Here is a 24,445-nt window from a genome sequence, read left to right on the forward strand (position 1 = left end):
TAGGACTACATCTACTTACTAGAGAACAGGGCGACCAGAGTAAGCTTGTCTTGCAGTTGTATGGTTTGCATATACCTGAGGACATGATAAATGGAAGCCATCAATGTGTCACACACACAATTTCGCAGCTAAATAGTAGTTGGCTTGTTCCCATTCACAGAGGCTCATCTAGTGTAGCCCACACACAGGTACTTCTAAGTAATTTGGATGTATCTAGATCATATTCTTAACACCACCGTTATGTTTACTTAACCTTGCAGAAAAGAGAAGCAGGCACTACACACCTGGGGCCCACTAGAACACCAAGAGTGCCGACAGCCAAGGACAAAACATTCGTGTCCCACCACAAGAACCCATACACTACCTCAGCAACAATGACCAAACAATCCTGTATCCTAATATGGAACTATCACATACGGATGTAGGCATGTTCACAAATACGCACCACCATGCCTGACCTTGTGTGGGTGTTGAGGGAACCAAACTAAGGTTCTCGTACTTGCAAAGCATTCTATACTGACTAAACCGACTCTCTAGTAGGCCCCTACTTCTTTAAGTTTTTTGAGCTTTATTAAGTTTTAGCCTCACTTAAATACAAGAGGCATGCAACCAAGGAATTATCTACCACCATCCAAGCTAAATGACTCAAGTTCCTTAAGGTTCAAATTCTAAAGTATTCCCCTTTCCTACAGTGTAGATAGGAAGGATGAGGACAGGGTAAAAGCAGGGGACAGGAAGACTCAACACCCAAGGGAAGTGTGGACTGCTGGGCCCATGTGGTAATAGGCAGGCAAAGAACAGATCCAGGACAGCCCCCAATGGATGCAGAACTCAGAACATGAAGGCAGGATCATCCATTCCTACTCATTTGAGTACCTGAGTGCTAAGTCATCAAAAAAAAAAAAAATGAGAAACAAGTTCAGTTAAAGAGAGACAAGGACTGCAGACATCTTCTAGCTGCTAGAAGGCAGAGGAAGTCTCTTCACCAGCACCTTGACTTCAGTCAAGTGAGACATGTTCTAGCCTCAGGACACTGTGATCTATTAATATAAACATGTCAGTCCAAGCTACATGTTTCCAGCAATAGGAAACAAATGACACAAAACTAAGAAATGCCCTCAATTTATTAAAAACTTCATAAACACCAAGTAATTTCCATTCCAAAAGATGCATGTAAATTTTTATTTAGGGTCAAACTCTCAGTTTAATTCTTCATACATTGACAATACTGGTACAGAGCAGAGGACCAGGCATGTTAAACATGGACACAGGAACAATACTGCCCTAGGCTCATCAATGAACTCTGCCTGTGACATGCTTCCCCCCCGGCTCTCCCAGGCCAGCATTGCATGTAGTGCCTGCTTCCGGTCGGTTGTCACAAACCTGTCAAAACAACTTTTCTTGCTTCTAAGCAAAGTATTAAAGGTCATTCAAAAGACAAATTACAAGAAAGCAAATTAACAGACACTGCTCATCTGCATTGTCAAATTACTAATTTAATCTCTTCATATAGTAAAAAGTAAATAAACCACAAATATACTCAACCGATCCAATTTATTACAAAGTTGATGACTTTTTGAATGATCCAAACTTAAAAGATGTGATATAAAAAAGTCTAATACATCTTCAACATTGCAAGTTTCGATTACCCCAGTTTCATGAACTTGTGGCTGTCTGTACAAACACACAGATAGTTTTTCCATGTCTAGTGATTTTCACAAGAATTGGGTTTCAAGTTATTTTTCTGTTCTTTCCAATTGCTTTTCTTTTTTAGTAACTAACATGCATGTTTAAAGAAGCAAGAAAAGCAATTCTATCAATCTGGAAGGTGGTAAATAAACACCTAAAAAGTCATGAAAAAATCGAGTTTATGTAACTGAATTTCAGAATTAGGGAATGTTCAATTCAGACCCTGTAACCAAACTTCTGCTACACGCTGCTGTATATGGTGTAAAAGCTTTTTGGATAGTTCCAGTTTTAATACTCAAATGTATCAAAATTTTTTAAAGAAACAGAACATTATTTTGTTTTAGAGGCATTTTATTTAGATAACTAAAAAATATTAGATGTTCAGAAGCAATCAGTGTACAATGAAAGAGACCAAACCAGTTACTTTATCGTGTAACTCTTCTTCCCAACTAAGAGAAAAAAGACATTCTGCTTTAAGGGAAAAGTCACAAAAATAGGCCAATATATTTTTCTTCTCCATAACATAAACTGCTACAAGAAATTAAGTGTAAAATGTAAATTGTACGTTGGCTTGCTCACTCAAGACAGCAGGCTGCGGCACTACATGAGCATAACCCTCCTGCCTGCACCTCTTACACGTAGCTGCTTTCACTCACAGAGCACCGAGTCGTTCGTGCACTGAGCTAATTCATATTCCCCACTATTTTCTGCCTTCCTTGCCACAGGCAGAGAGTAGCTCTGAAGGCTGATGCTGTTCTCTGCTTGTTTAGTCCATAAACTATACGGCACCTATGGCACACAGCTGGTGCTCAGGCCTTAACTTCAGGAGTTGAAGAATAGATGGAATCTGAATTCTCTGAAGCAATTTCTTCTGCAATTAAAAAACAAAACCATAGTCAATGTAATAAAGAAGGAAATCAACGTTTCAATATAACGAGGAAATAAGTAGAAAGGTGGTTTTTAAGCATACTGTGGTAAGGATGGCAAAACAGAGAGCTACTGATCATGGCATTATCAACCAGACTCAGGCCACCAAACACCAGAGCAGAAGCCAGACATCTTCATCTACTGTCTTCACACCACAGTTTTAACCCCCATTCCTGTTCTTTCAGGGTAAGTTTTGAATGACTTCAACTACACAATTGACATTTAATCAAAATCATGTCTCATTGAGTCCTGTCTTTTCCTTTAGTAATTAAATTTAAGCCCATGCAATTCAAAACCATAAACATTAAACACTGCTTTTATTGGGGAGATGGGGAGTCCTAACAGTATCAAAAGCAGAAAGAGAGGAGCCTCAGAGTCTGTGATAAACTCTCCCATTTTCACCATCCCAAGTCACGACCCCAGCAAAGACCCATTTTCCAATCTAACCTTTACCCATCTTGCTAATCCTCCCAGTAAGAACAAGTTCACTTCCCTTCTTGTTCGTCTATCCCATGGCTACAACCCTAGACTTTAATGTCCCTACTCTTATTCTTTCTCCACACTACTATTTTCCAAATTTATATATTCATATATATATATATATATATTCCTCTACTTTAAAAAAAAATCAAAGTTTTTTTTTTTTAAATTTTTACTGTTCAAAAAACTCTCCAAATATTAAAACAGCAATCAGGGCACTGGGTGGCCAAGCTTCTCCCATCTCATTTTGCCCTTATTCTTCACATTTTGTTTCTCTGCCTTGGTGTTTCTGTTTTCTGCTGAACTCCACCCCTCATCAATACCACACCCTTAAAACCTCACATTTACCCCTCTACAGGTCTCCACTAGTTGAAATGCTAGTTCACTTCACAATTATAAACTAAGTAATTTGTTAAGATAGCACCTGTCTCCGAAGTTTACGAGAATAAGACACCAGTCGTGTTCACAGGGTACATGAGGCCCAGAACTCTGCACCTTGGGAGTAACTCACCAGTCATGCCCAGTGTACAGGAGGCCCAGAACTCTGCAGCTAATGTTTACGCACTTGTGTACAAGCTTTCCATAATTTAATTCTATAATTATTAATCTATTTACACTTAATAAATTACTTTTGGCACTGACCCACACACACACACTATTTTTACATCTCCAGAGCTCCTAGAAAAGCTCGTCTGTACTCACCCAGCTCCTCTTCCGCTGTTTCTTGAAAACCGCCCTTTGGCTTTGCCAGTTCCCCACTGTCCTCCTCTGCGGAGAGAAAAGCAGTGACTGACGAGGAGCACAGCAGTTTCCGTGAACTCACACAGCACAGGTCCTTTTTTAAAGTTACTGTGATCTCAAAGTCACTTTTAGTACTCCAATCATGCTGGGATTAGTAATAAGTCTTTGTTTTTGCTTTTTAACTGAAAAACATGTTTGCAGTGGTACAGATCAAGTAATATAATACTATGAGGAAACTGGACAAAGACGTATAAATTCTTCATATTGCGTTCTTACAGCTGTTATTTGATATTTCTGTGTATTTGCACTGGTAACCACTGGACCATCTCCCTAGTCCCTTTCTAATAAATTCTGAATTAAGTTCATTCAATTCAGCACATAAAGGACATTAGAATCAATTAGAATCATGGCTTCACTTTGCTTACACCACATTACATAATGCAAAATCTAAGGGAAACAAGACACGATGAAGCAGAATTTACAAATAATACAAAATCTATGGACAATAATTTGATTAACTTTGAATAAACGTCCTTACCAGGAAGCACGCATTTCCAAAGGCCATAGGTTTTTCCCACTACAGTCTGCCACAACCTCAATGTCCCGTCTTCAGAACCACTGGCATAGAGTTCACCGTCAGGACTAAACCTCACGCAGTGAATGGGACCAAAGTGACCTTTGTAGGATTCTGAAAAAGGTGTAGAACAGGGCTAATGTAAAGCTGATTATTAGGCTAAGTACTGATTTACTAAAAGAGACACTGTCTGCATTCCTGGGAGGTTATCTCTGCCATTTCCTTAGGATTAGCCCTTTTCAATCCAGTATGGCAGAGGCGAACTAGACTGTCTTTGGAAAAATGAGGCTTCACATTCCACAGAGAATTGAAGAGCTGTCAATAAAGACTTATCTCTGTAGAGATTGGAGCAGAAGTCTGTCAACTTCATTCCAGTTTCTATATCCTGAATTTATTACCTACTTTTAGAGGAAGCAATTTCTTCCATGTCTAGAGAGAGCCACCAGGTGGAGCTCTTTTTCATACTCAGTCTAAGCTTCCTAATTCCACTACAATGCCTAATACTGACCCTTACATTCTAATATAATAAATTTTATGGGAAATAAATAGTCAGGAAGGTTTTCTACTGCAATAAAACCCTTACTTACAAATGCCTCCCGCATATAATTTAATGCTCCATCATCTTATTCTGGCATTTCCCTCCATCTCAGACTAGCCAGAGAATAAAAAGCATGTAAGAATAGATGGATCTGGGTGGAATACTTGCCTACTGTACACAAAGTTCTGAATTCAACCCTCACCCCACAACCCCCTCCCCCCCACACACACAATCAAAGGTGTGTTAGCAGAGACTGCGATGAGAACAGTTGGGTCCGCAGTGCAGCACCTGTCCGTTTTCCTCCCCACCACAGCCTGGGCTTTACTGATGCTGAGCACCTCCAGCGTGGACCCAGCCACAGCTCTCAAACTGACAAGGATTGAACATGTGACTGAAATAGTCTAACACTAAAAAAAAAACTCAATCTGCCAGTTTCCCCCAAGAAACGAAGCAAAGCTGCCTGCTGTTCTCTGTGTTCCAATCCAGTTAGCTGAGCTCTCCGGGTGGAAACCAGCACAGACAGGTACAGGTAAAAGAGAAGCGGGAGTTTATAAACAGAAAATAAAATTTTCAAACCAGAAGCAAAATCTATTTAGACTTGGTAAGTAGACATAAAAGTAAAGTCTTGCTCTTTGAACAGTCCAGCATACTATCAAGTTAGGATATATTTGCTTCAAATTAATCACATATCAATGGCTGGCGGTGGTGGTGCATGCATTTAATCCTAGCACTTGGGAGGCAGGTGGATCTGAGTTTGAGGTCAGTCTAGCAAACAGAGCAAGTTTCAAGACAGAGCTGATACAAAGAAAAACACTGCCTCAAAAAAAACCAAAAAAATAAAAACAAACAAGAAAACTAAAGCAAACAAAAAAAAAGGAAACTATTATGAAACTTATGAAAATAACAAGACTCAAAAAATATTACATATATACAACAATATATTTTATACAATATTAAATTACATTGGTTTAATTTTAGAAATTAATTTAAATTTAATAAAACTATATTAAATAGGATATTATATAAAATAATATTAGACTCTCTCTAAAGTTACCTCCATAAACCAGTGATCCCTCATTAGATCTAGATATTTCTATCCAAAATGGGTTAAACATCTTCATTTTTGAATTTCATTTTGAATTTCAAGTTTTAATTAGCTACAAAACTTACTTTCAACACACTATAGATCAATATCTAAGGTACTCATTATTAGAACTTAATATTTTGATAAAGTAAATTATTAAAGAGAATGGTCCTCAACCTTCCTAATGCGGAGACCTTTTAATAAAATTCTTCACGTTGTGGTGACCCCCCCAACCATAAAATTTTTGTTGCTACTTCATAACCATAGTGAAACTAGTTATGAATTGTAATGTAAATATCTGTCCTCAGATGGTCTTAAGTAGGCCCAGCAGTGGGGGTAAGTGCTTTAACATCAGCACACAGGAGGCAGAGGCAGGTGGATCTCTGTGAGTTCGAGGCTAGCCTGGTCTTTAAGAGCTAGTTCCAGGATAGGCACCAAAGCTGCCAAGAAACCCTGTCTTGAAAAACAAAAACAAAAAGACAATGGTCTTAGGTAACCCCTGTGAACAGGTAACCCCAGGGCTTGTGACCCACACGTAAAGAATCACTGATTTAAGGAACAAACATGAGCCTTACCTAATTCTTCTCCACTATTATAGTCATACTTATACAGTTTAAAGTCTTCTCCACCTGCAACAAGAAATTCCTTCTCAGGATGAAGAGATGCAGAATTGATGGTTGCAGGAGCTTCAAAGGATTTAATTGGTTCCAAACTGGGAAAAAAAAAACACAGAAATATAAATGTCTACAAATCTATCCACAGTGAAATTATTCCTAAATTCTGAAATGCAAGATAAAGTACTCATTCAGTCAAGCGTAAATGAACTGTTAAAAAAAGAGTAAAAACATTCAAAATTTTTTTCTATAAAGATGCATTATTTTAATGACTATGAAAAAGGTTATACAGACCAAAAACAGTGGTACAAACATGCATACCAGCTCAGGAGGCTAAGGAAGAACTCAGCCAGAAATACATTATGAATGGTAGTCTTAAAAGCCTGTGCCAAAAAACCCAAAGGCTGGGGCCATAGGTGTTTATGTCTGTGGGTTGAATGTTCAACATATGAAGGCCCTGGGTTGATTGCTCAATAGCAAAAAAAGTAAATAAAAACATAAAGCAAGCTTCACAGTAAAGCATCACTACAATGCAAAGAATGTCGATTATGTTTTCTCAATTGTTGAGGATTTAGGCTTCTGCCACCAACACAAGAAACTGCTATCAAAACTACTATCAACAGCTGTTTTTAACCAGGTTATATGGTGGTTTAAATGAAAATGGCCCCTATAGGCTATATTTGAATTCTTGGTTCCCAGTTGGTAGACTATTTCGGTAAGTATTAGCATGGTTGAAGAAGCTTCCTTCATCACTGGAGATGGGCTCTGCGGTTTGAAAAGCCCATGTCAGACCCATGTCTGGCTAGCTCTCTGTCCATCTCCTGCTTATGGGTGAAATATAAGCTCTTGGCTACTACTCTGGCACCATATATGCCTATCTCCTGCCTTGATGGTTATGGACTCACCCTCCGAAAAGCCCCCAGTTAAATGCTTCCCTTTGTAAATTGCCTTTGTCATAGTGTCTCTTCACAGCAATAGAAAAGTAACTCAGGTTAACTGCATTAAAAGCTGATTTATCAATGCCAACTGATTCCCCTGAAATATCAACTGTAGTTTCCTCATTAGCCCTTTTCAGTTCAATCCTGAAAATTACTTCAATATAAAACATCAACCACCACATGCCACAAATAAAACATGCAAATTAAACTTAGCCAGGCCACGGTGGGGAAAGACTTTAATCCCACCCAGCACTCAGGATGAAGAGGCAGGTAGATCTCTGAGTTTAAAGTCACCTTGGTCTACAAAGAGAGTTCCAAGGCAGACAGGATTATAAAAAGTTCTTGGTATTTTTTTTAAAAGGAGGGGCTGCTGTGGGACAATGGTCTTGTACTTTGTAAAGATTTGTCACTTGTATTTTAATAAAACACTGATTGGCCAGTAGCTAGGCAGGAAGTATAGGCGGGGCAACCAGGCAAGAAATAGAGGTGGGGCAACGAGAACAGGAGAATTCTGGAAAGAGGAAAGCTCAGTCTGCAGCCATCACCCAGACACAGAGGAAGCAAGATGAGAATGCCTCATTGATAAATGGTACCAAGCCACGTGGCTAAGAGACAAGAATTACTGGCCAATTTAAGATGTAAGAATTAATTAGTAAGAAGCCTGAACTAATAGGTCAACCAGTTAATAATTAATGTAGATCTCTGTGTTTCTTGGGACTGAAGGGCTGCAGGACCAGGTGGAACAGAAACCCATCAACAAAAGGTGCAAACATGGCATTTATGAATAGTCGACGGCATGCCTCTTGGTGGTGGCAGGGACCTTGAAACTCCATATATTGTGGCAATAAATATGGCTCCCGTCAGTACCTCCACCATGAAGCTAAACACTCAGAAAGCTAAGGAATAGGGTGGATCCAGCTGTCAAAGCCATGGCTTTAACTCTAGCCATATAGCTTAGCAAATTAAAGACTCATGTGTTCAGAAAAAGAGATATACAGTAAAGAGAGATTCAAAGATGAAGAAAACCTCTATATGGTTTACAGTGTGTTTAAAAATATGTGGAGGCTTGGGAGAGAAAAGAAAAAGGATAAAGTCCTTAAAATAAAAAAGAGAGTAGTTGGGTGTGGTGGCACACACCTTTAATCCCAACATTTGAGAGGCAGAGGCAGGTGGATCTCTCCGAGTTCAAAGACAACCTGGTCTACAGAATAAGTGCCAGGATAGCCAAAGATACAAAGAGATATCTAGTCCCCCCAAAATACAAAAATTAAAAAAAGAAATTGAGTTTAAAACAAAGCCACATAAAGATATATAGTCTGATACCGTATGTTATTGTGTTGTCTTTGGATTGTTTGATGGCTGAGGAAGGAACAGCTGCTAAAAGACATTTGATTACAAATGCTACTGGATTAATACAACATGTATTTTAAAAATGCTTTGACTTTAGAATTTAAGTCAAAATATAGGTTACTTTGGAGAAGAGGTTTTGCTTTTGTTTCCACAGGAAATGAAAGACTGTGGATTCATTTTGAGTTTAAAAAAAATCAGGTTTGACCAAGGAAGACCCCCTGAGAAATCTCCAATAGGAGCAGATGGCCCAGATGTCTGAGTTCTACATCCAGAACAGTTTCAAGACTGCTGCCCGAAATGATCAAGCTTCACAGAACACTCCAGTCAGGACTTGATCATAATTCTAAATTTTCTTTAGGTCCCCATAAAATAATCAGGGCACCCAATCAGCAGGAAGTAGCCTAGAAAACTATGCCCACATTCCCAAAAAATGGATTATTGATTTTTTTGTTGTTGCTGTTGTTTAGAATGTTAGTCACAAGGTGTTCTTTTTTTTTTAAAGATTTATTTATTTATTATGTATACAACATTCTGCCTCCATGTATGCCCGCATGCCAGAGGAGGGCGTCAGGTCTTATTACAGATGGTTATAAGCCACCATGTGATTTCTGGGAATTGAACTCAGAACCTCTGGAAGAGCAGCCCATGCTCTTAACCACTGAGCCATCTCTCCAGCCCCATAAGGTGTTCTTGATAATGGTCAGGAAGAAAGCTGAACAAAGGAGATTAGATTCAGAGTTCTTGTTTTAAAAAAAGGGAGAGGGGGTGCTGTGGGACAATGGTCTTGTACTTTGTACAGATTTGTCACTTGTATTTTAATAAAACGCTGATTGACCAGTAGTCAGGCAGGAAATACGGGTGAATTCTGGGAAAAGGAAAGACCCAGTCTGTGGTAGTCACCCAGACACAGAGGAAGAAAGATGTGACTGCCTCACTGACATAGGTACCAAGCCATGAGGCTAACATAGGCAAGACTTATGGGCTAATTTTAGATGTAAGAAAGAGTTAATAAGATGCCTGAGCTAATAGGCCAACTAGTTTATGATTAATGTAAACCTCTGTGTATTTTTTGGGGTTGAATGGCTGCAGAATCAGGCAGGACAGAAACCTCTGTCAACAACCCTGTCTCAAAAAACAGAAAATCAACAAAACAGACAAAAAACTAAAGTTAGCTGTGGCATATCTAGCACTACAGACAACTACTTGTTTGAAGCATTGAATAGGCCAGCTACTACCAAATGAGATCTGAGGCAAAAGTTTACAGCAGGATCACACAGTTCAGGAATGAGCAGTTATAGTTGTACAGTTTGGTAGTTCTGGGCAAAGGTATGCCACTATTAGTTATTGTGCTTAGAGAAGCTTCCTTACATTTTTAGAACTTCCATGCTACTTTTTCTGTCTCCTATTCAATGAAGCTGAACACTGGACATATTCCTTGAGACCATATGCTAAGACTACTGTCAGAATACAACTGGTCTAATCTTTACAGAAATCCTCTAAGTGCCAAGGCTAAGAACGCCACTCAGTTTTGCAATTGAACTCAACATTGTACTTAGAGGATTCCAGTACTGATAACAAAGATGTACCACAATATTAGCTACAGTGACAAAGCAGAGGGAACAGACACATAACCTCATACAACTTGATGAAATACCACCAATAAAAATATTTTAATGGATATGAACATTTTTAATTAGAAAAACAAATTATATACATCATAGTCTTATTAATTAAGAGAAAAAACAAAGTACACATACATACACACAACAGAAAAAGAAATGGTCAGGTCTGACTACATCCTTCACTGTTTTTAGGTCTTAGGGATTTAAACCTATGATCTCAAGCCAAACTACTGAGTCGAATCCCCTAATGGTGCTGAGAACTGAACTTTGGTCCTCTACAAGAGGAGCAACCACTGTTAATCAACAGTTAAGTCAGCCTGTCAGCCCTTATTTTCAAAATAAGCTGATTCCCTTTTACCCCAAAAATAAAATTCAGGAATTTCCTGAACATACCTTACTGCACTATGAAAAGCAATAGTCCGCCCATAAGTGAGAACCAGGACCTCTCCCTCAGGAATATATTCCATGCTGCTAACAGACATGTTAAAATTCACAGATTTCACTTCAGTCATTGTAGCATGATCCCAAAGACTGCAAAAGAAAAAAATGTTTAGTCAGTGACCAGAAAAATCTCCAATTTTATCTGTACATAAATCCATGAGAAAAATAATTATAAGAAAGTAATTTTTGTCACAAATCATAAAGGAATTCTGAATTCCAAGTCAAAACCTTTGTTAGGTTGTCAGTGAAATTAACTTTATCATAGATTTTGACAACTGTTTCAGTCTATCCAACAGCTACCAGTCTTTTCACAGGAAATACATCAGGTCTTAACACACAGAGTTTTAAGAGCATTATGAATCCCCTCAGCCAATCTGTCCATAACGACACTCAGAACAACTGCACATCAGCAGCTTTAATGACTTTCTGAATTCTACCCCATGTGCATAAACAGACAGCTCCAGGTAAATGTGACATACACTGACTTAAATTTTAACTTACACACATTTTCCCAACATTATTATTAAATGTACTTATAAGTTCCAAGGTAAAATGCTTTTCAAACAGGCAATTATTGAAGAAGAGTTAACTTACCGAACAGTTTTGTCATCAGCTGAAAGAATCTGTTTATCCTCGCTGCACCACAGAGCCTTTTTAATACCGGAAGTGTGACCACTAATTTCCTTAGGTTCTTTAGATGAAACAATTTAAAATGAATAATAAATATCTGGCTTTCTGAACTGAGCAATACAAAAACAATGGTTAATTTTACAACAACTTTCCAAACCCCAGCCCATTCCAAATTTGATGTCTATCAGATGCACTCAGGTTTGCTATACTGGAACAATAATTCATTTGTATGACAATGAACCTCAACCCAAATGAACCTTGCTATATGAATCTGAGACACATCCCCTTGCATGTAGTTTTCTACACTGACTTCTATATTCAAAGGTACTATTATACCACAACATACTATTAATGGACAGCAAATGTGATGTTTCTTGATAAGAACATGGGCTCAGAAACAAGTGTACTAAGTCAATCCTCACATAAAAATCTAGGATCTTTATCCAAGTCACTGCTGGCAGTAGTTAATGAGGCTAAACATCCAAGTCACTGCTGGCAGTAGCTAATGAGGCTAAACACACACGCGCGCGCGCCCACACACACACACACACACACACGTCAGGAAGGTAGAGGGTAGAAGGAGAAAGGGAAATTTTAAAGTAGTATAAGCAATTTCCAAGAGAGAAACTTCATTTCTTCACCTTTAAAATGGGGTAATAGAAGTTGTTACATATAGTCTCTGAGGATTAAGCACAAACACACACCTGAGGTGCTTAATACTATTTGATATACAGTCAAAGTTTCATTAATTGCTATCACTTCTACTGCTAATCCACTAGAAAAGCAAACCTCAAAAAATCGCTTGGGGAGGTGAAAATGAAGAAAAGTCCACCCAACTCTTCAACTATCTTTACCCTATCAGACAGGTTCAACAATACTTCCATATTTTAGCCTAAGTCTACCAAGAAACAGGCAGAGATAAAAAGGCAAAGCAGATAATGAGAACAGTGGTGATAAGTACAATCCATCACTTTAGAAATGCTTTTCCAAACTAACTCTATAGAGTAACTGCTTAATCACAATATACTTTTTTAAACTTAGTGTCAATTTTGTTAATTCATGAATAATATTGCCTTCACCTACAGATGATTCTTCTGAACAACCAATACAGCTAAATTTCGAAACCCTCACCCTTGAGATGCACACTGATGTCTCAGCATCCTGTCCTACATAGGGTGACATCACACATCACCCAAAATCTAGTAACATCGTTCTAATACCTTTACAGAACCTAGTTATCATGAAATGAAAAACCCTCACTAATGAGGAATATTATTTTTGAGTGTGTGACTTTTGTTTACACTGCACTTGTTTAACTCATGAAGCTATGCTACTGCAGACTGTCTAAAATACCTAAAAAAGAGAATGGCAATAACAAGGCAGGAGATAGGCGGAGCTGGCAGGCAGAGAGTATAAATAGAAGGAAAAATGAGAAAACAGGGGAGCACACCGGGGCCAGCCATCCAGCTACACAGCAGGCCATGGAAAAAGAAGGAAAGAATGATATACAGAAATAGAGAAAGATAAAAGCCCAGATTTTCCAAAGCAACATATCCTTACATCCAAATTCTGAAGTCAACATACCTTTAAAGTACATGTTAGTTTAGCTTAGCAGCCTGTACAATGAAATGTCTCCCTGTACTTATCTCATTCAGTCAAAAAATTAAAAAAAAACACAGTAATATATGTAATCTAGACTCTCTGTGTATTTCAACTTTACAGGGCTTATTTTTCTTTATTCCTTTAATCTATGACTCTCTGTACTCTCTTTAAAGATTTTGTCTTATTTTTTAAAACTATTTCTTTTTATAATTGTCTATACTTTTTCTTCTCTCTCCCAAGCCTACGTACATTTATCCAAAACTGTGATCCATTTAGAAGTCTTTTTTATCTGAATCTGTCTTTATTGTATATCTGTAATAATTTTCTGGCCAAGAGCACTTTAAAATGGTAAGCAGTATGGTTGTGGCAGCCCTGGATGCTGGCTCTGCCTCTCTCTGCCTTATGGCAGAGAGGTACCATTACTTATGGCATAGAGGTACATATTACCAATATGGCGGAGGTACCATTACTGCCAGCTCTGGGAAGCCCAGTAGGAGCCATGCTCACCACTCTGAGGAGCACGTAGCACATAAGCCCTTTTTATCTGAGTAAAAGTCGAATCTGTCATGCAGCCTAGAAATATCTCTGTATGGCAGTGGGAATCCACCATGACCTCCTGCCTGTGCACACCTAGCAAACCCGATCCCACCACTTGCAGAGGCAGGGAATGCTGAGCCATGGGCATGGTCTCGGCTACTTACCTCCTGACCCTGAGTGAGCACATAAGCATCCGGACCCCAAGGGGGTGGTGGGCATCAGCCCCAAAAGAAGAGCCAGAGCTCTCTTAAGTTTTTACATGAATATAGATTCTGCTTTTGTTTCCAGAGGATGAGAACCTGTGGATTCCTTTCAGAATGTGTGGTTTGATCAAACAAGACACCCCCAGGAAGGTCTCCATGAACCCCAAAAAATGCCCAAAAACAGCAGGAAGTAGTTTGGAGAGAACTACACCCAAATTCCCAAATATTGTTTATAAATGTTTGTTTACATTTGAAGGGAGATATGATATAGAAATGAATACTTTGCAGTGGTATCAATGGTCTACTGATACAAATTTAGGATCAATTTTGTCATATGTATAATTTTGCTCTTGATTAAGGTATTGTGTTTGTGCAGCTCATTTAAAAATGTAATATATAATTAAAATATACAGAATAATAGATAGTTATCTACAAGTCATGCTTGTAGTCATGTTAGTTAGGTTTTCTACATATACAGAGATATATTTCAGGTGGGTAGGTATTCTTCAAATATTTCAAAGACTAACAGAATAGGGCATTTAAAATGTTTTAAGACTTTTCATGACAATGAGCTACATCTGCTCCTGGCAGCAACTATCTACTTCAAAAGGATGACAGGCATCAAAGAGGCTCTTTATGGAGTTGATTAGCCATTTGGGCAAGAAACTGCTCTTGCATGGACTGCGTGATGGTATGTTGTATAAACTGGATATGCAGAACACAGAGAAAAATGATTGCCTAAAGAAGGTGAGACAGTCCTTCAAGGTTCCTGCTTCATGGAAGGACCTGACAGACATTCTGCAGGACACAGAAGACAAGTGACTGACAAACTGCCAATTTAGGCAGAACTGTCTTTGAAATTCCTTGTTTCATGAAAAATTCTGCCAGATACTAAAGGCCTATAGGCTGAAGATAGATGCCCCAATGTTAAAGAAGAACTCTGGGTGACTGCTCAGGCAGCAAGATGTCTCTTTTCAATTCTAGAGTTTAGGAAGTTATTTACAATGTATTTCATGTTTACTTAGGTATGTTATATCCTTCTGGAGTCTGATGGAGTTGAAGTAAGTTATAATTATAAAAGATAGATTAGACATAAAACTTTAGACTCACAAAGATAGGATAGCATTTTCCTTAATTTGCCAAATGTAAATAGACTAAATATTGTAACTATAATTCTTGTTTAATAACTATTGTTATGTGTAATTTTACTATGTTAATGTTAAAGCCTTTCTTTTTATTTAGACAGAAAAGGGGAGGTGATGTAGGATTTCCCTCTGTATTCTATGAGTATGTTTTATTACCATTAGTTAATAAAGAAGCTGCTTTGGGCCTATAGCAGGGCAAAATATAGCCAGGCTGGAAGAGATAAGAGAGAGAAAGTAGGCAGAGTCAAAGAGACACATGTAGCTGCTGCAAAAGACAAACACTCCTGAACCTTACCGGTAGGCCACAAGCTCATGGTGATACACATGGTGTATCATTAAATACACACGGTGATACACATGGTAATAAATTAAATGGGTTAACTTAAGACAGAAGAGTTAGCTAGAAACATGATAAGCTATTGACCAAATAGTCTTGTAATTAATATAGTTTCTGTGTGATCATTTTGGGTCTGGGTGGCCAAGAAACAAACAAGCAGCCTCCACCTACACCCAGAAGCAAAAGGTATTCAGGGTAATTTAAGTCAAGAAAAGCTGGCAAGAAATAAGTCAAACTAAAGCCGGGCTTTTGTAAGTAATAATAAGCCTCTGTGTGATTTATTTAGAAGCTGAGTGGTGGGCCCCAATAAAGCCAAAAGAGTAAAACATTACACTTTACCATAAAAAAATTTTACATTGTCAAAAGGTTATATGAGGTATGCAATAAGAAAAAAGTAAAAGAAAATTGACATAGAAAAAAAAACAACTTGACAGGATATATTGTAACAAAAATTAATATTTTAATAAAGAAGGAGAAGAGATGAATGTTTCTTTCTGGTACTGATCTTAACTTTCAAATGTTTGTGGTTCAATAATCAGATTTCTTATGGAAAACCAGGAAGTGGGGCACGGTTATGCTTACCTGCCTCGGGTTTGTTCAAGTCATATATGCGCAGCAGTTTATCCTGCCCCCCAGTTAACAGGTAGTTGCTATCCTGAAAACAAAAAAGAAATGATTGACTACTTTAACAGTTAATTAAATATAATCACCAACAAAGATGAAATTGTAGCCAACTACTTCTAGGAGAACACTATAAACTTAGAACGGCCACGCTCAAGTTTCCCTCTCAAACATACTACACTGCACCACAAGAACTGCCATTCTGCTGCTGCCCCTCCCTCCCTGTAGCACAGAGACTGTCGCTCTGCACCCGAGTAACACGTCTTTTAACTCAAATGTAACTCAGGACCTCATTCACACGCTATGCAAACAGTATGCCACACTGAACTACGTCCTTAGCCAAAATTTCATTTTCTCACACCTGTGTGAAATCCACAGTCTTGACAATGTGCTTATGAGCCAGGGTCATCAATTCATCTCCTGTGACAGCATCCCACACTTTGCTAAAAATGAACATAAACAAATATTCCATAACATCAATACAAGGTTAAGTATAATGGTAATTTTAATCAATACAAAATAATGACACACATAATATTTATGTAATTGTATTATGTATCTCTCTAAGTATTCATTATTATGATACTTAATTTGATAATTTATCTAAAAAAGGCAATTTTTTCTATAGGACTTTTCAACTTTTAATTTTCTTTGACACTGGAAAAGAGTAATTTATTCAAGATTCACAAATTAACCCAGCCTACTTTTTTAGCTTATGTGGAGGCCCAAAAACATGAGTCTATTTCCACCTTGTCTGATGGTCAGAGAGTTTGGAGGTTGTTCAAAATTGTTGACAACAAGCATAACTACATATCCTGACTAAGGTTCTTTTGACATTAAGATGGCTCAAACAAGTAGATCCATTCCATTCTGACAGATGGGTCAGGACATGCAAGTGTACTTCTGCTCCTTCTTTAGTAATATGAGGTTACCTGGGGAATGACTGCCTTCAGGATGCTTGCTCTAGAATGGTTTCAGTGCCTAAACAGATTGCTAATGACCTGAGGTCTCAAAGTGTTAAAGCAATTAACTGTTTGAGATGTCCTTTGTATTGAGTTAAAGAAGTCTTTTGCTGCCTTCTTCCCTCCCCCTTTTTTGTGTTGGGGCATAAAATCATAAAAAATTAAACTCGGGAGATTTTAGTATTCACTGGAACTCCTTCCCAGGACTCTCCTATGGTTTCTGCTTTATGATTTTTGCATCTTTGTACTTTACACTTATATTTCTAATCCCCACACCTCTACCCTGGCAAGAGGTATGTTTGTCCAGGCTGGTCTCCAATAGCTTATACCCATATTTGTTTTTACCAAGCCTGAAGAATATTTTAACCAATTCAGTTCATCAAATCATCCTTTTGTCTACTCACATGCCAGAGAAAACTACACAGCACTTCTGTGAATTTAACTACTTCAAAATTGTACAATGTTAGACCTTGATTCAGATCAAGTTTAAATCAAGATGGTAGAGGGCTAGCTGTTACTAGGTACATCTATACACTCACTTTATGATGCTGAGGCAGGAGGATTCTGCATTTAGATTAGCCTTAATTACACAGTGAGATCTTTCTTAAAACACAAACATAGGTAGAAAAAAAATCAAACCAAACAGTTACTCTCCCCACTCTAAGCACATAATGTGCATGCAAAGTCTAGAGATTCCAAGGAGAGACAGAGGTCCTAAGAAGCAAACAGAACTACACCAGGAACTAGGAGCAGAAAGCATTCTAAATGAACAGCATTAGATAAAATGTACGAAAGTAAGAAATAGGAATTAGTGATATAACATCCAAGCTTACACACACATACTTGTTCTATGAATAAAACATGTCGAGAAATGTCACCGTGATTTCTCTTTTACACTACGGTCTCTTTGATTCTAGTTTAACTCTGCCCTAAGCTCCTTTTATTTCTGATCCTAGGCTCCCAAGATCATAACTATGACCCATAAATTTTCTTCAGCTCCCACACCCTGCTCATATCTGTATGCTCAAAGTTCTTTGCATCCTCATTTCAAGCACTAATCTCCACTAGATCTTCTCATTCAATAATTAATCATTTTTCTTTTGGAGGACGCAGGATCTCTCTATGTATTCCTGGCATGGAGCTGACACATTCCCAAACTGGTCTCCAACTCAAGCTCCTCCTGCCTTCAACTCCCAAGCACTGGAAAGGTGTGTGCCACCATACCCAGCAACCATTTATTTCAGTTCTTCCAGAGTTCAGCTTTCAAGGACCATGGTACTGGATTCTGTCTTGTTTTTGTTTATACATGCTCATTCTTAGCCAGAGAAGGGTTATCTAGCTATGAGTTCACATGGATTAGGATCAGAATCATCACACTGTCAAAACACCTGACATATCTACCTACTTTTACGAGTGTCAAGACAACTCTGGGTAATGTCTACTTTGATCTTTTTTGGTTTGAGTCATACACAGGACTGAACACAGACCCTTGCATGATAAGCAAGCACTCTATCACTGAGTTATACTCCATCTCTAATGCCCTTGGAAATGTTAAATTTTAAGTATGTCAAATACTCTTCCAAAAACAAAATCTTACTGCGATGTATACTACATATTCACTGAAGACCAGAACTACTACTCTAACTTTGATAGACTATGAAACACAGGATCAGACGTCAAAGTACCTGTGGTCACAGAAACATTTGATCAGGACTCATATACAGGCCACCTGCCTGTGTTCACACACCTACTATCAATTACAAGTGCAACTACTGAGACCTGAAATGTTAGGAAAGCATTAACACTATTGTAATGGCTATTCTTGATTGTTACCTTGATTACAGAGTTAAGTAAAACTGCAGTGACTGGGCACACCTCATTTGAAGTAGAAAGACCAGCTGGGACATCCAGCTTCATTGACAAAATGGATACTTGGAATTTCTGTTCAAAGGTAGCCATTGTTGGATTAGCTGGATCACCGTCTGTAAGCCATTCAAACAACACCCCCTTATACAGAGAGATTCATTCTATAAGTTCTGTTCCTCTACAGAACCTTGATTAATACAACTACGCATAGGCACGTCCTCCAGCCTGTAGTCCTTTAAGTCAGCAATACTCCAAATGACCTAGACAAAGGGCCTGCAGCAGCAAGATAAAACCTTGGCTATGCTCAGGGTCAGTTGAATGATGGGAGGTGGTGGCCCACACACTTTTCACACCTGTTTGTTGAGAATCTCTGCTCAGGTCTCCCTCCCCCATTCCAACCCGGCCCAGAAGTTTAGCTGGACCTCTTGTTTGAACCCTACCTACCTCTCTCTCCAGACCCCACCTTCAGGAAGCTGTTCCTCCCCATGAGATGCTAGAGACCACATCTACAGGGTACTTAAGGCCTGGCCCCTAGACCTGCCGCGTGGTTTCTCTCCTGCTTTCTTCCCTCTGGGAATCACCCCGGAGCTGCCTTGCTCAGTTTATTAAACCTGGTTTTATCAATTCGGCAGGATTTGGCTTTTATCGCATCAGCAGAAAAATCCAAAACCAAGGTTTTCAAAATATTTATCACTATTTTCTCTCCATTTCAAAATAGTTCCCACATGAGCAGGACTCTTGTACACTTTTTATTTATTTTCCTGAGGGCTAGCATAGAATTTGGTAAGATGTACAAAACAAGATTCATCATGGCTTTCACTACAATACAGGATCCTTCCTAACTGCACAGAAAACCAGTATAAGACCAAAAGCAGTAAGTAGCAACGCTGTCTGCTTTAATTGACTGTTAAAGCCAGGTTGTGGTAAAAATCAAAGCTAACAGAAATGTATCTTTAAACTGCAATCTAAAGCTCATCTTTAAGAATGCTATGTCCACAATATCAACACAACTGTATTATCTTATATTTATATTTAGTTTAAACAGTATAAATAACATAATACAATATTAATTGTAAGTTTAATTAAATTATATTTGATCTAAACTATTATTATTTTATTAACCATTAGCTTACTGTCTGTGACCTAATTGCCACAATGAAATTAGGGGCTGGGGGGAAAGGGTCTAACCATAAAGCCCACCTGGCAAGAATTCTGTGTACTCAAGGCATGCCTTGAACTTGTGATCTTAGGAACCTGTGCCCACACCAGGTCTACCTTCCAAGTAAGCTGTGGTGGTATGCACCCATCAATCCTAGTTACAAGAGAAGCTGAAACAGGAAGGCTATATGTTTCCCACCACCATGGCTATATAGTTAAGTCAGTTGGGCAACTTAGCAAAATGAAATTTAAAAAATGGCTGAGGCTTTAACTCAGTGGTACAGTGCTTGACAAAGAGCCTGGGTTCAATTTCCAGAGCTGAAAATAAAGCCCCCTCCCTCTTATACCTAGCTGTATAACACTGATCAAATATTCTACACCCATTACAAAATAAATCAAAATTTCACCTCCAATGACAAAGTTTTTAATGAACTTAGTGAAAAATAAACTTTAATAGGAAAAAAGAGAAACCTACAGCAATTATAGACTCAAATATTCAATAAATAAAAATCAAGATCCATTCCCTGACCTTTTTACTTTAGTAACTTTTTTCAAATGACTTATCAGGCAAAAATAAAGCAGTATTTAAATCAGGACTATAAAAGGCTAGAGAGATGGCACAGTGTTAGGAGCATTGGCTGTTCTTCCATGTACAATTCCCAGGACCTACATGGCAGCTCACAATTATCTCTACTTCCCCTTCTAGGGGATCGGACACCCTCACACAGACATACATGTAGGCAAAACGTCAATGCACATAAAATAAAAATGAATCATAAAAAAATGAAAGGAATATAAAACATGGCCTCAACCTTGAGAGGTACATTAATTACAATAAGTACTATAGTAAGTGCACAAACAAGACAACAGGTAGGTAGCTTCCCTTTGCTCTCCAGGAGTCCACTGTGACTCTTCCATATCTGACATTACTTTTTTTCCCATTTTCACCTCATCAGAGCACTTTGTCAGGGCTGTGGATATATCTCAGCTGACAGAATGCTTGCCTACTAACACACATAAAACCGAGTGTGGTGGCTCTCAGCTCACCTGTGACAGCTTAACTCAAATGAAGGAGGCTGAGGACCAGAAATGCAAAGACATCCTGGCTATACATATACGATAAGTATGACGCCAGTCTGGGCTATATAATAGAGTGTTGTATATTGTGAGTTAGTATGCAGCTGACATCTAAGGCAATTTTTGGCCTAGAAGCATTAACACAAAACTCATAGCAGATTTTAAAATCAGATTTATGCAGCAACTTCCTAACAGGGCAGCATGCAAAGCTTTCGGATGGTTACACACAATGCTGTAACAGCAACTGATTCCTCAAAGGCACAGTAAAGTCCACGGAGTTTTACTTGTTTCTTAAAACTCCACTTATTTTTAAATGGACATACAGTAAAACTCACTGGGCTATATAGAAAGGTCTGGGTTTCAACAAGGGTATATGATAATATGCTATTAGCTGTGTTCTTTTTTTAAACTTAATACTTTTAATATGCTTAAGTCAAATATGGCAACACAATTTATAATTGCTCCTTAGTATGAAATGCTTTTAAACAAGAAATCAACAGATCAATTTTACTCTCCAGGTTCTTGTCTATATGAACAGCAGCTTTAACATTGTCTTTGGGCCAGCAACACGGCTCGGTAGACGCAAGCCTGACAACCTGAATCAGATCCCTGAACCTCAACTCCCAAACTGTCTCTAACCTCCACACACCCACCACGGCATGCACATGCCTGCACAAACAACAGCAAATAAAGCTGCCTTCACTGGTTTAACAACAGAGGTGACTGCAAACACTGGTGTAACTAACTATACACCAAAATTATACACACTGCAACACATGCCTCTAAAGAGCAGAGAATCGCTGTAAGTCAGTTTGATAATACATGCAATTCCCAAGTAAAAACAGGAAAGTGTGTTGTGGCAATGGTTTAGTCCACCAAAGCCTGTACCAAAAGACACAGTGAACTAGAATGGGGCGATTTCTCCATGATTACAGTGGTTCAGAGACTGCAGGTCATCCGGAGAGCATCACTTGAGCAAAAAGGACAGGACTTAATCCCCGACCGACAAAACAGAACAGACTTGAGTATTTTAAAAACTCTACAAACTAAGCTCCTGTCCACCCAAGGTGAAAGTAAAACTGTAAATAGAGACCAAATCCTCAGAAGAGCAGTGACATGATTTAACTGAATGGCAGTAATAGAAATAGAAATACCGGAGAAGAAATTCCCAGCAGTGCGGAGCTGAGCATGAACTAAAGCAGCGGCAAACACAGCGACTACCAGTAGAATCAAAAACTGGTGAGAATGGGGACCTAAGGAAGATCAAGCATCTTTAAAACCATAGGGAAAAAAGAGTAAGTGTGAGACCCGATTTTAAATGTATCTAGAACCCTTAATCAAACAGTGAAAAAGTTCCTGGGGGTAGCACTACATAGGACTCAATTTAGAGAAGCATCTGTAAAGGACATCACCAACATCCATTACCCAGGAAGCATCATAAAAGAATCCTGGTCTCAATCAAATAAGTCATTTAAACCTTCAAGTCTGGGGAGCCGGGATGGGATCTTGGTGGCAACAGCTGAGTCGCAGATTCCGACGACGTCACCGCACAAGTCAGAGAGAATAAAGTTAGTCATCGTTGTTACACTTACGCCGTGAAATCTGCAGCTGCTGTGGCCGCTTTTGTGGCGTCTTTATTCAACGTTGCACCCCAAACAGCACCTTTATGACCCAAAAATGTTCCAATCCAGTCTCCTGTATCTCCCTGGCGGAGCATAGGTTTGCCATCTAGAAAACATTTTAAGACATGTGATTTAGAAGCCTGCAACATAACATCGAATATTTAATAGCAACCTGGGAGAGGGGGTCCAAACATAGAGCCCTGGTCCATGGGTCTGGTCCTCCTAACTGAACTAAGGAATTTTGGTCCCTCTTCTTGGGAAGCATAAATGATTCTGGGACTGGATCAGAGGCCTCCCTCATCTCAGCAAACTCCGATTACAAAACAATTGTACAGAGAAGTGCTTTCCAGGACCCGATTCCGATTCCCGGCCCCCTACATGGAGGCCGACAACCGCCTGGAACACCAGCTCTGGGGAACCCGACGCCCTCTTCGAACCTCTTTGGGCACCCCTTCACACATGTCCAAGCAAGCACGCAGACAACACACGGATACACATGAACAGAAAGCTGGAAGCCACTGACTTGTGTCAAAACAATCTAGACAGGCATTTGTGAGTTTGAACCAACTAAACCTTAGTTACATTTTCCTCTGGGGAGAAAAGAAAAAAGAGGCTCCCACCACAAAGGATGAAACAGCAGGATGAGTACGAAGACATAAAAGGCACTCCTCTCGGCCTGGCCTAATTCCCCCTTCCAGGAAACCCTTCGGAGACACAGGGCAGTTCTGTGTCGAAGGCGCAGTGCACGGTCCTCCGAACGAGCACTAAAACCGGGGAGGATGGAGGGTGAGACACACAGCCTGACAGGGGCGAGCGGAGGGGCCAGCTCTCTCGCTCTAACCGGCAGCGGCGATTCCCCCGCCCCCACCGCTCGGCAACCGCGAGCCGCGGCCGCGCCGGGCTTGGCTCACCTTTGCAGGCGCTGATCAGAAAGTAGCCGTACGGTGTGATGCCGCTGAAGGCCAAGTCCACCACGGGCCGCGTGTGGCCGGAGCAAGTGAGCGGTGTCTGCCTCATGGCCATGGCGGCGACGAGCGGGGTGACGCGAAGCACGGACCGCGGGTATCCTTCTCAGCCTGCCGCGGCGTCCCGCGCTCACGCCGAGGCCGGCTCGGGAGTACCCGCGACGCGCGGCGGCCCAGGGAGGGACAGGGAGGGAGGGAAGAGGGGAGGGGACCGCGGACCGGGCCTGCCGCCACCCACCGTCCACACCGGTAGCGGCAGGAAGTGACGGAGCGCGACGCGCCGCTACCTACGGAAGTGACGCGCGGCGGGAAGGCGGGATACCCGAGAGCAGCCGCGAGGAGCGGAGTGCGCAGGCGCGAGCTCCGAGACCGCGCGGCTGGCGGTGCTGACGTCACGCGCGCTGCGTCCCGGTCCTACCCAGTGCTGCTGACTGCCTGGTGTCCGTTGTAGGCTACTCTGGAGCCAATTGGCAGGCGCTCTTGCTGTTCCTTCTCGGTGCGCAGGGTCCGAAGGTTGTTCGCGCGACAGCGGCCCGCGAGCGGCCACGTGACCCGGAGCTGTGTCCCGCCCATCCCTCCCCCTCGTGTGTGGAGCTGGAAGACGGAGAGGACAACTGAGGAACCCGGGAATCGAACTCCTGTTGTCCGACTTGGCGGCTGCGGCCCGTCCTTCACGCTTCTTTATTCGTGTATAACTCAGCAGTTACTGTATGGTTTTTTTC

At 40.0% G+C, this 24,445-nt stretch overlaps 1 protein-coding gene across 1 annotated transcript; it reads right to left on the bottom strand.

Moving 5' to 3' along the window:
• Positions 1 to 1,152: 1,152 nt before the first annotated feature.
• Positions 1,153 to 23,978, bottom strand: Strap (serine/threonine kinase receptor associated protein). Its single transcript, XM_048432473.3, has 10 exons — positions 23,670 to 23,978; positions 22,729 to 22,864; positions 16,435 to 16,516; positions 16,035 to 16,107; positions 11,593 to 11,689; positions 10,951 to 11,088; positions 6,609 to 6,745; positions 4,376 to 4,525; positions 3,799 to 3,864; positions 1,153 to 2,560 (listed from the first exon to the last, which is right to left on the bottom strand). Exons 1-10 carry the CDS (start codon positions 23,779 to 23,781, stop codon positions 2,499 to 2,501), a joined length of 1,053 nt encoding a protein of 350 aa, XP_048288430.1. The 5' UTR covers positions 23,782 to 23,978; the 3' UTR covers positions 1,153 to 2,498.
• Between the last annotated feature and the right edge of the window lie 467 nt (positions 23,979 to 24,445).

Source organism: Myodes glareolus, chromosome 3 (genome assembly GCF_982192425.1).
Source record: "Myodes glareolus chromosome 3, mMyoGla1.1, whole genome shotgun sequence".
Taxonomy (NCBI): Eukaryota; Metazoa; Chordata; class Mammalia; order Rodentia; family Cricetidae; genus Myodes; species Myodes glareolus.